The 17,629-nt window shown below is 38.0% G+C and overlaps 1 protein-coding gene across 1 annotated transcript; it reads right to left on the reverse strand.

Annotated features, from left to right (window-relative positions):
* Positions 1–632: 632 nt before the first annotated feature.
* Positions 633–15,056, reverse strand: HAVCR2 (hepatitis A virus cellular receptor 2). The gene is made up of 6 exons (XM_081938427.1): positions 14,918–15,056; positions 13,101–13,448; positions 10,998–11,086; positions 7,508–7,640; positions 4,896–4,935; positions 633–3,338 (listed from the first exon to the last, which is right to left on the reverse strand). Exons 1-6 carry the CDS (start codon positions 14,964–14,966, stop codon positions 3,158–3,160), a joined length of 840 nt encoding a protein of 279 aa, XP_081794553.1. The 5' UTR covers positions 14,967–15,056; the 3' UTR covers positions 633–3,157.
* Between the last annotated feature and the right edge of the window lie 2,573 nt (positions 15,057–17,629).

Below are 17,629 nucleotides of genomic sequence, written 5' to 3' on the forward strand. Positions count from 1 at the left end.
ACCTGGTTTGTTGATTTGATGGTTGTAAAAGGAAAGAGAGAATATATTATCCAGTAAATCACCTCCTCTTAGCTCCTTCCCACTCCCTCTTGCTCTTGCATTATTGGCTATGGCTATTTTGAAACTAAAATTCCTATCTTGCTGCCCGAGTGCTAGAAATATTGAGGTAAGCAACACACTCTCTATGGACTCTCAGTTGAAAAAGGGTAAAAACAGCATAAGAGAATATAAAATATTAAATCGTGTATACACAAATCAGAAGAACAGCAGTAACACAATAAATCATGTTTTTATAGTCTCTCTGCACACATCCCATGCCAAAGATAAGGCATAAGCGTTCATTTCCCAATTCCACGGAAAAAGGGGAAGCAAAAATGACAACGTTCTTCCTTTTGTTTCAGAGAAAATCTGAGAAAATACTAGAGAGAGAGAGAGAGAGAGAGAGAGAGAGAGAGAGAGAGGGAGGGAGGGAGGGAGGGAGGGAGGGAGGGAGAGAGAGAGAGAGAGAGAGAGAGAGAGAGAGAGAGAGAGAGAGAGAGAGAGAGAGAGAGAGAGAGAGAGAGAGAGAGAGAGAGAGAGAGAGAGAGAGAGAGAGAGAGAGAGAGAGAGACTGAATGTTTAGTTCTGGATAATTCACAAGGCTGCTTTTCTGCCCCAGGATTAATGACATGGATTATAGAAGTTGCCATTTCCAAAATTTCATGAATAAGTCTCTCATCCCATAATAATTTCAGTAGCCTCCAATGGGAAGATGTTTATCAAAGGAAGGTTTTATAATTGGTGCAATTTCTTTTTATATAACTTCTTTTATTAAAGAAATGTTTGAAGGGATTAAAATAATACATAGAATGTACAATAAAACACTGCAAGCTTCGCTTGCTGCATTGCTAAAACAGCTACATTAAAAGCTATTCCCAATCATTTCTAAGTAAACCTGGAAAAAGTCATGGCTACATTAATATATCACATCATCTTGCGAAAACAACATTCTAGGACTTCAGGCATTTTGTAGGGTCTTAAAAACATGGCTGGGTCACTGAGTTGATCTGGATGGTAGCAAAGCCTATGCAATGCCTTTTATTCAAAATATATTATGACTTTTGGATTGGTAAGTATTGGGGCTGTTTCGATCCAGTCTTACTCTACATTAGACATAAGAGACATTTTTTTCTAATGTATTACAATTTTTAAAAAGTGTCAAGTTTATCACTTCAGTATGTTTTTTTCCTGTAAATGTCTCTCTTTTTCCCCAGCTAAAAAAGCAAAAGTGTTCAGAAAAAGTCCTGTTCCCTGTTTTTGTTCCTTACTTCTTTAACAATACGTTACATTAAAATGTAGTTCTTATTTTTACTTTCTAACATGTGACTTTAGCAAGTTCTGTAATGGTCAATGCTAAAAAATTTAAAGGAAACTTCTTGATTTTTAAATCCAGTTTGAAAATCAACTTAACATGAAATCTTCAAAACTAATTAATATAGAAAACTCATTTTTTTTAGTGCTGAAAACACACAGCACCTACGAGAACAATATATTGGACCATCTCACACAAACCTATTTTCTAGAACCTTTCTAATGGGAAAGATAGCCCTGGAAATAATAATGGGGGAAAAGTGTATAAAGCATATGTTATACTGCAACTACAAAATATACTTGGATGTTCGAGTAGCATTCTGTATCAGACAGTAACACAACAAAATCCTTGTTAACTATACTTTTCTACCAATTTCTGTGGTTTGTTTTAAAAAAATCTTTACTGTCCAACAAAGATAATTCAGTGACCACTTAAAGAATACACATAATTTTTATCAGAGGGAACATCATCTAAAATATAATAGCATCAATATCACTTAGGTTTGTGTTAGGTATCAAAGAATGACAAATCTAGGGATAAAATGTGGACTATGTACAATGGGAAGAAAAGTGTGCCTCAATTGGGAAGAGATAATAGAATGAAAAATAAAATGCAGACATATAACTTAGCAAACATTATAACTCCAAGTGCATCATCTGAGTGGTGGTATTAGAGCAATTTGTAACCTTATGACTACCCTTGATCCTCAAAACCCCATTCCAGAGCAGGATAGCAGTGGCCATAATTCTTGAAAAGTAGTGCATATTTTCTTGTTATTTTGAAATGGAAAACTGGGAGATATAGGCATGTCATAGTTTTTTTAAAAAAAATACAACCCCCAAACTCTCAAAAAAGCAACCCCATCCAAATATTAGATGGTTCAATCTACTATGCAGCCCTTATTCCTATGGATATATTAGTTGTTGCCTTTGGCCTATGGTAATGGTAATACAGAAATAAAAGCATTTTTTAAAAAAAGATTAATTACATTCATTTGCAAACCTGGCTCACAGGAATGTGGGAACAGTTAATGACAAAGAAAAGCAAGATAAGGAAATGATTCATACTCAGTGCAAACAAGATAGCAAAATAACCTATATGGGAGAAGCACAGCATACTACATCAGAAGGCATAAATAACCAATGGATGGTAAACTGAGTTTCATTGAGAAACAATAAGAAATGCCTGAGAATTGTCTTAAAGAAATATAAAAATATTTGGCATCAAATGATTCTATTATTCTGTCTCTTTATATTAAATCTATAACATATTATTACACCTTCAAAGATTGTGGCTGAATTTCATAATAATGAAGAGATATCTTGTAAAATCTATACCTTATGCCCAAAAATGTCAACTGTGGTTAAGTCCATCAGCACTGTATTACCTACATTTCTATATCCCATCCAAATGCTCAAAAGGGGATGTAATGGGTCAGTATGTGCCAACTTCATAGGACCATAACAGCCAAACATGAGCTCATAATTTTGTACTAACCAGCTATCCCATGGCTGCTTGTTTTTCACCGAATTTCAGCTAGTAAGAGAAAGCAAACTAATGCAGTTTGTCTCTACCTATGGCGGATGGATGACAAACAAGCAGCCCAGGACACTGGGCTTAGTGTCAGAAGAAGGGAGAACTGGGTATTGGAGCATCATCTGAAACTGGCAGGACTCCTTCATGGTTTTAATAGGGAGGGATGCTAAACAAGGCACAATATTTCTTCTGCAAAATTGTGTGAGAGATTCTCTTGCCTCATACTACATACATTCATTTGATTTCATGAATATGAACAAAAACTTGATTCTATGTACGTCTATTACAAGATTTGTTTGCCAAATGTGCTGCTCCAAATAGAATGCCTTCATCGAAATGCGTCTGCTCATGTAATTCTTCAAAACAGTGATAAATATTTTCTGTCGCATGGACATGAGCGCTGACAACATACGGAATCCCTTCAGCTGCTGAATTTGTAAATGCCACCTGACTGTAAAAATCAAAAGTACAAATCAGATTAGAATTTAACTGCCATGGTGAATTATGTCATAGACTTGCCCTCATGCCATAGGAATTCCGTCTGGGCATGAATGCAATATTACATTATGATTATCAGACAACCATTGTCTTACCTTCCTCTTTGAAGACATTTAAATTGCAGATTATAATCATCTCTTGCGATTTTCATTTTTAACTATACATCCAGTAGAATAACACCTTTTACATCTTGCAATTTCCTTGATTCAGCTTACTTATGCTGAGTGCACTTATTCAGCTTCATTGCCAAACCTCCATGATTCAACTTAACAATACAGTTAATTTGGTTCCAGTGTTGCAAGAGGAAGAGAAGCTATTTTGATTCACTTTCTGCATTTAATGTTCTGCCCTAAACAACATACAATATAATGTTTTCTTCTTTTAAATTGCTAATAAATTCACCTCCTCATGCATCTTAATAATGATATAACAGCATCCTACCAATAAGTTTGCTATCTTCCAGGATGATGATGCTGTTGTTGTTGTTGTTTTGGAAAAAGATTAGAAAATGGCATAGGACAGCAGATGCTACAAAATTCAGAATAAAACTAATCTCCATTTTGGGTCATAGCAATAGCACTAGCAATAGCACTTAGATTTATATACTGCTTCATACAGCTTTTATAGCCCTCTCTAACTAAGCTGTTTACAGAGTCAGCATATTGCCCCCAATAATCAGGGTCCTTATTTTATCCACCTCTGAAGGATGGAAGGCTGAGTCAACCTTGAGCCGGTGAGATTTGAACTGCTGAACTGCAGCTAGCAGTCAGCTGAAATAGCCTGCCGTACTCCACTCTAACCACTGCGCCACCTCAGCTCTTATAATACAATTTCTGGAAAATCTGGTTGGTTAGAAAGGAATTCATAAGGGTGGGTGGGTGGGTGAACGTGCTTGGATTTACATAACTCATTCAAAGTATCTCAAGCCAAAAACAAAACAAAAATAGGAACTAAATTTTTTTAGTTCAATTTTTCTTCCTCCTTTCTTACTTCCTCCTTTCTTACTAATCTTAGCAGGCATCATTCTCCTCAGAATGTTCTTCTAAAAAAAACAAACCCAAAAGACATTTTTATTTATTTATTTCTTGAGAAATGCCAAGAAAATTACCAAGTGCCTACTGAGATTGTTTTATTTAAACAAAGTTTTTCTTTTTCTTTCGGCAACAAAACTAAATTAAATATTCAAAATCCCTTGTTTCAAATTTGGATTTTTTTAATTTATTTTTTTAGATTTGTACTTGCATCTATTTGATCACATGAAGCATTTCCTGTGTGCATGAATGCTGAGCTAGTAGTCTGAAATACAGGGAACTATTTCTGTGCATCCAATAAGTTTGAAGTGACGACTTTCAATGTTTAAGGTAGGTTGGAGTCAGCCTTTTTGAAGGTCAGTGCATTCATGAACTGTTAATATCATATTCATGTATTGTGTTTCCCTGTAACAGTTATACAATAAGTGGGGCCTTTATTCTTCCTACTATTCAACAGAAACAGATTTAATAGTAATTACCTTGTAGAATTAATTCTCATCTTCTTCTTGTCTAGACACCCTGCAAGATAATCAGAGCAACAAATAATCTTTACTTGAAAAAAGATGAAACAATTTACTCAATTATTTTAAGAATGAGACACATATACAGGAAATCCCAATGTATGTCTTTTCATTATCTACTTTCAGAAAGTCATGTGGTTTATTCAATCACTCCTCTTTTTTTCTGGGCAGTCAAATCATGTACTTTGAGTACGTTTGCACAGCATCCGCTTCTAAAGCACACATGTAGTGAAGCTCAAATCACTACATACACAAAATCACAAAATCAAAATTTCAAAAATCAAACCTACTAATATTGTTTATTATAAAAAGGGAGATTATTAAGCCCTACCGGGCAATAATTCTTCTCAGCCTCTCCTGATTTATGTACCCCTGTTGAAAGTACAACTTTTACACTTCCCACTGTTTTAAAAACCATTTTCCCTCTTGCTTGCTTCACTTAATGATAATACTCATGTTCTAGCGAGGTCTGGCATAGTGAAATATCTAGCTAAGCCAGAAGAAAGTTGGTGAAGGTCTTAGAGGTCATGACATCTGACCAGGGTCAGGAGTCCCCCAGAATTCTGAAAAGTGGAAAGCTTTAACCTTTGCTTATTACATCATCTGGACTCCCACACATAGAATCAAAATCATGTGAAATATTAGTACTGCTTTATAAAACCTTAGTAAGATCATACCTCGGTTAAGACCAGCCCTTGGTTATCAAGAGAGACCAAATGGAGCAAGTAGCTAGTTTTAGGTTTCTGGGCGTTATCATTTATTTATTTATTTTATTTCTTGGATTTCTAGACCGCCCCCTCTCCCAAAAAGGGACTCGTATCATATAATAGGACTTGATCTGGGGCACTCACATATTAGCACTGGTCAAAAGGGCCCAGCAGAGATTGTACTACCTGAGACTTCTCAGGGAACAACAACTGAATGAAAAACTTCTGGTGACCTTCTACCACTGCACCATAGAAGAGTATTTTAACTTACTGCACCTGTGTATGGTTTGCCAATTACACAGTGGCAGATAGGACAGCATTCCAGAGGGTTAACATAATTGCCCAGAGGATCATTGGCTGCCCTCTCCCCTCTTTGGGAGAGCTTTATAGCTACCTTAAGAAAGCTGCCTTAAGAAAGTTCAAAACATTCTTAAAGATCCATCTCATCCTGGGCACCCTTTCTTTTAAACTATTACTATCTGGTAGATGGCACAGGACAATAAAAAACAAGGACAAATAGGCTGAAAAACAGCTTCTATCCCAGTGCAGTAACTACCGTTTTTTTCAGAGTATAAGATGCACCAGAGTATAAGACGCACCAAGGTTTTGAAGAGGCAAATAAAAAAAAAGTTTTTACACTCTGCAAACCTCCCTAAAACGGCACATTTTTCCCCCAAAAAAGGCATGGATAGCCTTTAGGGGGCTTGCTGAGTGCTCGGGGGAGGCAAAAACGAGCAAAAAACAGACCATTTTTTGCAAAACTGGACCAGTTTTTTGTAAAAAATATATATGCATGTATAGCGTTTAGGACGCTTATAGTGGTCTCCTGGTGGCTGGGGATGGGGGTAAAATTGAGCAAAAAACAGGCCATTTTCCACTCATTTCTGCCCTCCCCAGCCCCCAGGAGCTCTCTAAAAGCTTCCTAGAAGCTATCCATGCCCTGCATGGCCATTTTGGTTAATGGGACGGGGTTTCGGGAGGCAAAAAATGCTGTATTCAGTGTATAAGACACACCCAGATTTTCAGCCTCTTTTTTGAGGGAAAAGGGTGCGTCTTATACTCCAAAAATAAGGCTATGACTATCAAATATCAAAAACATCTTCTAGGTTACCCTACCTCCTTTATATGGATTATGTAAAGCTGTATAGAAAAATATCATCTGACATAGAATAATTGTTCAATGATATACTATCCATATTTATAACCAAGATGTTGCAATGGAGTTGGACTGGACAAATGTGCTACCCTTACCATTAACGGGGGAAATGGTGAAAACTGAAGGAATCAAGATCCCTTCTGGAAATAACATCAAGAATCTGGATGAAGAACATCACTACAAATACCTGGGCATTTTTCCAGCTGTGAGCATGAAACACACTAAAACCAAGAAGAAGGTTACAAGTGAATACATCATGAAGAGTGAAGAAGATCTTAAAGTTCAAAGTGTGTATAGGAAATACCATCCAGGCAATTAACATTTGGGCAATTCCAAATGTTATTATTAGATACACAGCTGGAATAGTGGAGCAGACTCAAGCAGAACTAAAAGCCTTGGATAGGAAGATCAGAAAAATAATGTCAATGGATCATTCATGCAGACTCTATTATCAAGGAAAATAGGTAGGTGAGGAATGTTGCAAAACCACCAGATGGCTGAAAAAGGGAAAAGAACCATTGGAATAATATCTAAAGGACAATGAAGAAGATGTAGTAAAGCTACTATACCATGAAGGCTTATTGAATAACAGAGAGACCAAAGTGGCCTATAAGAAAGACTAAATAAAGTATGGCAAGACAAACTATTACATGAGCAGCACACACGCAAAAAAAAAAACACCTCTTAATAAAAGTCACATTACTTACGCTTTATAAGTAGCAGGATTATAATGGCAAATAGAATTACACATAGTCCAATTCCAAAGTATAGGCCTATCTGATAAAGTAAATTATTCGCTTGCTTCTTTACCATTATAGTAGACGTGTATAATGAAATATTCTGGAAAAGCAAATAAACAAAAAACATCACAGTAGAACCACGCTGAGCTGAAGTGTTTGTGTATTTAATAAAAGCTACCAAGAGTCAACTGGAGCCAGTAAGCTCTAAAATATATTAAGTATTCATTAATTAATATAAAATTAATTAATTAATAACCAGGGTTGGGAGGACAGGCAGCAATGGCTTTAAAGAGCTCCTCCAAAAGTATATATAGATATATAGACTAGTATAGATCCATTTCAAGCTATTTAGCTCTCATCAGCTAGCCATACCCTTACTGGGATTTGAACCTGATATTTTCTTTAATGAGCCGAAGGACAGAAAGAGGGAGTAGTGAGCTTGCTCCCATATTTGGGCATACCTGGGGTTGTAACACAAATACATACATACATACATACATACATACATACATACATACATACATACATACATACATACATAAACACACACACACACACACACACACACACACACACACACACACACAAATCTATGCCAGGATTTTACAAAAGCACATACTGTGTGGCTACTATTTGTTTTAGATACATTTTAACAACACTATAAACCAGGATTTTTAAGAATGGGGAAAAGAAGAAAGTGACATCACTCTGCAACATAGAGTTCATCCAAGCCATTGAAGCAGCAGAAAATGGAAGCTTATACCGCAAACCAACAGTCTGTTCCAGTAAGTAACTCATCTGCAGTCACCTTATCAGATAAATTTAATTTATGTGACTCATTGGAATGGGACTTACAAACCAAACTTGAAAGCAAACAGCGTGTAGAACTTTCCTGCTCTCTCTCTCTCTGAGAATGGTTCCCCCCCCTTTGAACTCAGCAGCAGCCTTCCTTGCACAGGAGGGAAATGTAATAAATTTAAAGGGGAAAAGGTGACAGATTTCCTTTCTAGACAATGTTTGCTTACAGCTCAAACTGTAAACTCAATCTATGAACTTTTATCAACTATCATAAGTAAGGTTCACTGCCTGAAATAATATTTTGCAAAGTTTGTTAGGAGCCACTCAAATACTGCAGAAGGACTTGTGTGGACATGGGATGGCTAATTTAGAAAATGAAACTAGAGAAGGCCTTTGTCTTCCTTCCAAAAATATCAACACTCACGAAGAAAACACTCAATCAGGTAAAGGTCCAAGAGATTACCACTATAACTACAGTCTGCAGACTAACCAAGTTACCTTGCAAATTTACGACAACAGAGTGAATAGAGGGTGTTGGAGAGACAGAAAAGCTATTTGGCTGTCGCTGAGCTAGCTACTCCACTGTGAATTCACTCTTATAGATCTACTACACAAGAGTGGCTGCCAGCAAGATGGCAATGTATGAGAATTCTCCTATCATTCAAGCAGCCTACAATTCTCTCTATGTTCTTTAGAATGAAGTCCTTTCTGAGCACCTTTTCAATCATTAACATTATTAGCATTCATTAAAGTTTATAGGAGCATTTATCCCATTAATTCAAGATTTTAGTACAGGAAAGCCATTCATCAGATTACTTCCCATTCATTTGTTTCTAACTCTTCCTCAGAACTGACACTTCTAGGGTGTGCGTGTGTGTGTGTGTTTAAGAAAGTTTTATTCAAATTTTAAAAGTATATAGTTATAAATTCAAAATTTGATCCACAAAAGATTCAAGCGGCTCTCACATTTACGTTGTTTGGGAAATTAGTCACAAGAAAAGTCACAAAATGTTGTTCAAGTCTTCAGATAAACTTTGGCAAATTGCTAAAAGAGGAAGAGGAAGAGGAAGAGGAAGAGGAAGAAGCTAAAAGAAGAAGTGGTGATGTGAAAAAAGCCCATGCCACGCAGTTAGCAGCAATCTTAAAATGAGACATGATGGGAGACCGCAAAAATAGTATCTTTACTATCTAGCAATAAAATAGTTGCAGTTCCATTTATTATAATTCTTAGAATTTTGGTGATGTAGATACTAATAGTATTTGGATACACCATAGTATTCCAACTGTGATTTGGACTTTCTTCATCACTGGTTGTTTATTAGGTATGTCACAGAAGGAGAGAATTGAGTATAATAATAATGTTGGCCTTCAATCTTTACTTTTTAAATTTGAATTTAGAGTTTTTATTTGTTTTTGCAAACTGTGCAAAGTTAAATAGAATATTCCCAGAACTGGGAAGGTAAAAAAAATAGTCCCTCACTCTTGCTAACATTGAGCCTGAGTGTGCTCTTCTCAAGCTAGATCTCCACAGACTCCAGGCATTGGGTCAGGACCTCAACAGCATCACAAAATCCGCCTGGTATTGAATTGCACAACTGAATAATAGTGTGTTGCTGATACCTGACCTAACCCAGCATATCATGATCAAATATATCAGAAACTGCTGGGAGCACCAGGATGAGCATCAATCGCATCCCTGTTCTACCACAGATCATTAATAAATACAACAATGTTGACTATGAAAGCAAACTGGTATGGGTCCAGATAATGTGTTTCTGTAGGGTCTTCTGGGACTGAACCCTGACCATCCTCTCCTACCACCTTCCCCTCAAAATGGAAGGTTGGAAACTGGATTGAAATTACTCAGGATCATTAAGTCCAAAGATAACATCTTAAGAAGCAGATGCCACATGGCCTCCTTCAAGGCATTAGGGATTACCCTTTCCTGGATCTAATAGATGTCCAAGTTTACAAAGTGCAGAACTTCAGTACACTTTAAAGAACTGAATTTACTCAAGATAATTATATAAAACTTTGCTTCGGGCAGTTGAACTGGACATGTCCACTCAGATTCCAATTCTAAGCAGATCCAAGAAGTTTTATTTGCCAGATAGCAATAACGTTCCTCATAGTAACCCTGCACATAGTCCAATAACACATCTCTTCCCACCAGGAACAGGGCCACTATCGGCAAACACTTGCCACAATTTAATCCATAGTATGGGTTCTTTCTTATATTTTGATTCAATTTGCTCTTCATCTTCCTCCAAAGCCATACGAGGATTCTCTTCTGGTTCTTCATCTCTCAGAGTTCCTCAGGAAATTAATTCTGTATTTTCTCAATGCTATTTCCATTATTTATATAACCTAGAATAAACCTCTTAGAAGTATCATGATGCCTTTTGATGCCTAGCATTTGAAACGTGATGGTTATGTTATGGCAAGGATGGGAACCCAATGATTCAGGGACACTGACACTTTCCCCCTTTTTTTCTTCAGACCCTCACTAAAATTTATAGTCAATTCCTGGAAATTGACAACACAAAGGAGAAGTAGATAAAGCATGCTAGGTTTCAGAAGACTTAGCATAAATAGCTACCAATTAATATGCACACACAGAGCAACACAGAAACATACACACTTTTATATTGATACTTACATTGAGTGGAGATTCAGTAATAACTACTGATTTTGGTTCAGAAACAAAATTAGACGTACTAAAATATATAGGTGTTGTATGAAGCGATGCTGAAAAAGAGTATTAATACAGAGTAAAACAAATTTGTATTCATATAACTCTATCTATCTTTCTAAGAGAGAGGGGGGAGAAGGAGGAGGGGGGAGAGAAAGAGAGTGGGGGAGAGCTAGCTAGCTTTTGGAAGACAGAATATCATATATATTTGTAAGTTGGTAAGGATCATTCATTCTATTTTTTCAAAATTCACCATTTTCACCACTAAGCAAATCTTACAGTGTTAGACTGATATTTCTGTCTGAACATGCCTTTTGGGGTTCATGATAGTTTTAATTGGATCGTATAACTTGAAACACATCATTTCAAATGACATACAAACCCATAAAAGAAGAGACAGATATCACAATCTCTGGAGCTTAAAAATATATTATCCACTTTCGTTAACCTCTGCTAACATTGTCAGAGTGTAAAAACTACCATTGAGGAGATATTTACCTTTATACATCATTGATCAATTTGGCTATTTATTGTATGCATGATACACCCGCTTCCCACCTGTAATTATCTCTGTCATTTTTGCCTCAGACATGTTAATCGATGGAGGCTTAGCTCCTATTGCTTCCTCCCCTATCGCATACTGCTTGGGCTGCTCATTCCAAGGGAATGATGTCAGATGTTGCTTTGAGAGCATTCTCTCTGGCCTCCTCCCACACACTGTTGCTTTCCACTTCACAGGCATATTTGATATATCAACCAGATTCGTTTATTATTTCATCTATCACATGCATAATGGTCAAATTGGTCAATGATGTATAAAGGCAAATATCTCCTCAATGGTAGCTTTTACACTCTGACGATGTTAGCAGAGGTTAATGAAAGTGGATAATATATTTGTAAGTTCCAGAGATTGTGGTGTCTGCCTCTTCTTTTATAGCTACACCTGGAACTTGTATTTTTAGGATAGTTCTCAATACAGGCCCATACATATACTTATAAATATAAACGTGTGTGTGTGTGCATGTGTGTGTCCGTGTGTGTATGAATATACGGTCTTATTTTCTTTTGACCTCCGAAATATAGTCTTGGCCTTAATATCAGAGGACGGGGCTTATTATTTTGGAACCAGGCTCTTTGGAAGCATGCTCGCAAGAGAGCAGATGCCCAGCAACCCCCCTCTCTAGCTGGGCAGAGCACCACTCACTTATCCAGCGGTATCCTGAAGGTGCCAAGCCATTTGAGTGGGGGGGGGGGACCAGAGCTCATCTTGCTGCCTTAGTGAGTGGCACTCTGCCCAGCCGAAGAGGGGTTGTATGAGTGCCTGCCCCCCCCCACTCACGTGCCTTCCAGTCATCACCACAACCTGGGCCAGCTCTCCCTGCAGGGCCAGGGCTGCCACTGCCATCCCTCCACTGAGGTTGGCTTCTTCTGATAGGCTGGTCGGGCCAGCCACCAGCTGCTGAGTCTTCTGGGAGCTGAGGAAGAGTCTTCCAGCAGTGGTCATTCTGGGATTGCGCTTCCCGCTCTATGTTTGTTGCCCGGCTGCCGGAAGACTCTCTGCCCCAGCTGCCGGAAGACTCAGCAGCAGGCAGCTGGCCCAATCGGCTGGAGGGGGGGTTGTCCACTGGGGTTATTTGGGGGGGGAGGGTGTATATTTTTGCCCACCCCATATTGTGTTTGTGTGTGTGTGTATACACATACATACATACATACTCATATACATACATGTAGGTGAACACATACATACATACATAACAAAGTGTATATGTGTAAATAAAGTTGTATATTTTATAAAGAACACAGTAGAAGAATTCTATATCAAATGAAACCCACAACCAGTAATGTTAATGACTATATCATAATTCATAAATAGCACATACAAAATAGATAACACATGTAAATATCATTTTGTATATAATTTTAGATGGTACTGACACTACAGTGAGAGATAGTCATTAGATGAAGTTTATAAAAATAATACTTTTCAAACTTACAAACATATTTTTTTAAAAAAAATAATCCTTTGTATTGTACCGAGGAGCATGTGACAAATTTAAATCTTCTGCTCACCTTCCTTGATCAGTAATTTGAAAAGCATTTTCCCATCATTGAACAAGCCATCGTATTCCACTCGACAACAATACGTCCCCACATCATCTTCTGTAATGTTAACAATAGTCAGAGATACATCTCCTTGACTGACACTTCCCATTAGATGGTATTTTTGGAGTTGCCCATCTATCTCCAGATTTTTATTAATGCTAATCATTTTATTGGGACAACTACCCACTGAAGGGCAGCTTCGTCCCCAACATGTATCTGTGAGTCCATTAACCTTAACTGAATAACCACAGGGTAAAGTGATGTTTTCACCCACTCTTCCTTGTATGACAGTTTCAGCATATGATGTGAAGCAACCTGTAGAAGAAATGTTGCAATTATTATTATTTTTTTAAAAAAAAACAATATTGGATTGGGACAAATTAGGCCATGGCTTCTAAAAGATATTTCTTCTAATCAGCTTTCCTTAGAAGAATGAATTTATCATCTGAAATATCCTCCCAAGCAGATACTATGACATGACTGCCTCAGTTTGCTGAGTAATATAAAGAAAATAAAAGCAGAATGGAAATGCTGATTAAAACACGTACCCACGCACACTCTGTGGTTGCCTGCCAGGAACTCTATTTCTTCCCTCCAAATTAAATTTTTATGGCGATGTAACCTTTTTAAAAATGTTCATAAAATGAAAAAAATCAGCAACATGTCCTAACTGTGGAATTTCTGTTTATGTAATAGTTGGTTACTAAACAGGACATTATTTATAACATGTTGTAACTTTTTCTGATGGAGGTTCTACAGCATCTTCACTCATTGTCTTCTCAGCATAGCAAACAACTGTTTTCTTAGCGGATTCGGTGGTATCTTACTACAAATGAAAGAACACTTAATTACTCAGTTGCTATGACAGGAAGACCTTTTGTGGTTCAGAGCTAGCATATGATGAAGAGTCACCTTACCGGGGAAACAGGCGATAAATAAATGAATAAATAAATAAATAAATAATATCCTGCAATTTAAAACTTTTAAAGCTTTTTTTTTCAGAGATTGTTTCTTATATCTTCGCACCATTTTTGTCACTATATAGAGTGGATAGAAGGCCACATTTTCCTATTTTATTCTTATTTTATAAAACTGGGGAAATATAATTAAGTCACATATTTGCACAATGGAGATAATGCTCAATTGAGAAACCTCAGAAGTTCTTAGCGCACAGTTGTTGCCGCTGTCTATTTTAAGACAGATAACCATGAACATTGAAATTAATGTTAGATATATAGTCTCAACATGATTACAGCTAATCCTTTCCAATTGACATTAATGAAGATTACAGATCACCCACTGCCTATACTTAGTTGCCCTACACAGGGTAATCAAGGAGTCTCAAATTTGCAAATGTTATTTGTAAAAATATATACATTTTATTTTGACTTTTGCTTCTTCTTGCACTCATATTAGAAAAATAATTCAGATGTAATATTGGAAATTAATAGGATCAACTTCAATGGATAATCTGAAGAAGACAGTGCTGGTGTTGGGTTAAGATAAGCATGCAAACTATCTTTGTTTCCTACCATGTAAAAAATAACATATGAAGATGATGTCAATATATTAATTTTCAGTCATTCATCCATCCCAATTCTATCATGTTTGTTCAGATGTGAACTATTCTAATTTGCATCCTAGTATTGGAATGGCAGTCTTAAAATACATGCAATAACTTGCCAAAATTCTAACCAAAATCATACTACCAAATCCTCTAAAAGACTGAAGCAATGTTGTTACAAAGATGTTATCTATGTGTAGCTTTAGGAAAATTTAGTTACCTGTTAATATCATGAGCAGGATCTGTTTCAGAAGCACGCAAGAAAACATGGTAAAGAACAAACCGTAGAAAAGATTCCTTCCTACCTATTTATTAATAGATGGCTTGTTTCCCAAACAAGATTCTGAACTTCTCTGACTTCTGACTGCTGCATGTCATCAATCACAGTGCACTTTATGTAGCTTTGAGCAGAACTTCCTCTTCCTGTCATAAATTTAGCAGCCTCTAGAAAGAGGTCTTGCCTGAAACAGTCGTGTGGACATGACTGTGGACATGCTCAAATTGGATGGGACAGGACAGGATGAGATGAAACGGAACAGAATAGAATAGAACACACCAATTGACAATTGGATTTCTGCTGGGTTTGCTTTAGCTTTGAAATCCCACTATTGTTTTTTAGTTCTTCTATTATTCCAGAATGCTATTTTCCTTTTTTCATTACAATCATAATAATTCCAAATTGAGGATACCAAAAAAATTACAACTGTAAAATACCTCCTTAATTCAGAGTCAGCATAAGATGCAGCTGCATAAATTCAAACTACTTATTTAATTAAAGCAATTAATTAAGCAAATACACTGTCTAATGGACAGTGGTGGGCTGCTGCCAGTTCGGATGAATTGGTAGTTCTGATGATCAGCTGGCCCCGCCCTCTTGCCCCTGCCCTATACTGTCCTATATTTCATTCTTTCTGGTTCAGCTGATTTGTGCTGTTCTACTTACCGGGGCTGCCTTAGAAGGTAACCAGCTGAGCTTCAAATTACTGTATTTTTAACGCTGCATTTGCGCACTCCAAGCACGTGATCACCGAACTGATGGCATGAAAGTCTTACAAAGTACATGACCCCAAACTGAACAAAAAGATAATTTTACAGTTGGAGCTTCTCTATCAAAAGTGTCTCATTTTTAGATGCTGCGTAGCAAATTCTTGGCAAATGTGGTGCTACCAAGAGGCAATTCCTATCAGAGCTTATTTTTTTCTCCATAAAAGCTTCCACTGATAACAAGAGTTCTAAAAACAGCCACAGTATGCATCTGCTTCTTGAAAGGGAATACAGGTCCTTCCAGGGCAGGAAGATTTCTCAATTCCTGGACTAGGGAAATCCCTATTCATAGTCCCCCACTGCCGCTGCCCCCCACTGCCGCTGCCACCCCCAGCACCACCTCTAGTTCTTTCTTTCTTTCCAAGAAGGCTTCTGAGCTATAGACAGGCTCCACTGCTATTTTAGAAAATAAAAATTGTCATCCAGAGAGGGGGGGGGGATGTAGGCGCAACCATACAATCAATGCAGCAAAAATAAATAAAGTTTCAATCGCATAATCATGGGTGGGTGTTGACTTTGTTGGGAAGTGGGACCATCTATCAAAAAACTGGATTGTTAGAGGAAGTCCTGGAGGATTAGATTAGATCAGTGGTTCCCAAAGTGGACAATACTGCCCACTGGGGGGCGGTGGGATGACGTAGGGGGGCGCTAAGAGACAAGGGGGGCAGCAGGGGGGCGTTAAGAGGGCAAGGGAAAAAATATCATGTATTGTGTTGGCTGCAGAGGACGTCGCCCCTAGGTTGGTAGCTTCCCCTTAGCTAATTCTCAGATGGAAAGGAGAAACTTGCCAAACAGAAGATGGACTGTTTAAAGCCCGTCGGCGTCGGCAGAAGGACGAAATTACCCAAACAAACCTGGAAATAGCTGCGGGTTTCCGTTTAAGCAACGTCACCACCCTCCCCTCCAATCACTGCCTTCATCCCAGGAGAGGGGTGCACGCCGCTTCAATCGCCCATCCCCCAACACCGCTAGCATCTTAACTGACTGGCTTGGCTTGTGAAAGGGTTTTTTTAAATGGTCAGTGGGTGGGGAGATCGTGCACTGCGTTGTTAGGGGGGGAAAGAACCCCAGCAATCGAATTCTAGTTGAGCTTGCGAGAGAGCTCTTTGCCACTGGTTTAAAAAACAGTCACATATTTCATGCCATCCTTTTCCTTTGCATGGAGACACTGCTGGGTAAAAGTAACTGGGGGGGGAGGGGGTGATGAGCAGACGTGCGGAGACCAGCATAGCTGTGAAACCCTCTGACACCACTTCCCTTGGCAAGGATTTGCATCTCTGAACTTAAACAAATGGCGGCAATGAAACCCCCTACCGGCAAAGCGCTCTCAGCCCCCTCATCGGCTGCCCCAAGTCCCACGATGCAACAGTCTAAGATATCGTCAATGTTGCAGAAAGCAATGGCTGGGGAGGATCCCAAGGAATTATCTGTTACAGAAATGTTTAAAGAACTTATGAAGGGACAGAATGAAATGAGGGCTGAGATCAAAGAAGAACTCAGAGTGGTTAAAGAACATATAGCTGGAAATACACAACGAATTTTGGTGTTAGAGGACGGAATGGCGGGGCTGGGGGAAGAAGGGAAAGCAATGCATAAGGGAAACATAGATATGGAAAACTTTCAGACAAAAGTAGAATTTGAAAGAATGTCCTTTTTTCTTAGATTCCAGAACTTACCAGAAACAGAGAATGAAAACCTTAAAGATATTATGAGTACAATTTTAGCAGATTATCTCAAGAGAGATAAAAAACAAATATGGTGGGATATGGATCTAGCTTATAGGATAAATTCAGCATATGCTAGAAGTTCCGAGGGAGATACATGTTAAGTTTGTCAGGAGATCCACAAGGGATGAGGTACTTGCGACCCAAAGGGAGGGACCATTGAA

Source organism: Natrix helvetica, assembly GCF_964273705.1.
Source record: "Natrix helvetica genome assembly, chromosome: 1".
Classification (NCBI taxonomy): Eukaryota; Metazoa; Chordata; class Lepidosauria; order Squamata; family Natricidae; genus Natrix; species Natrix helvetica.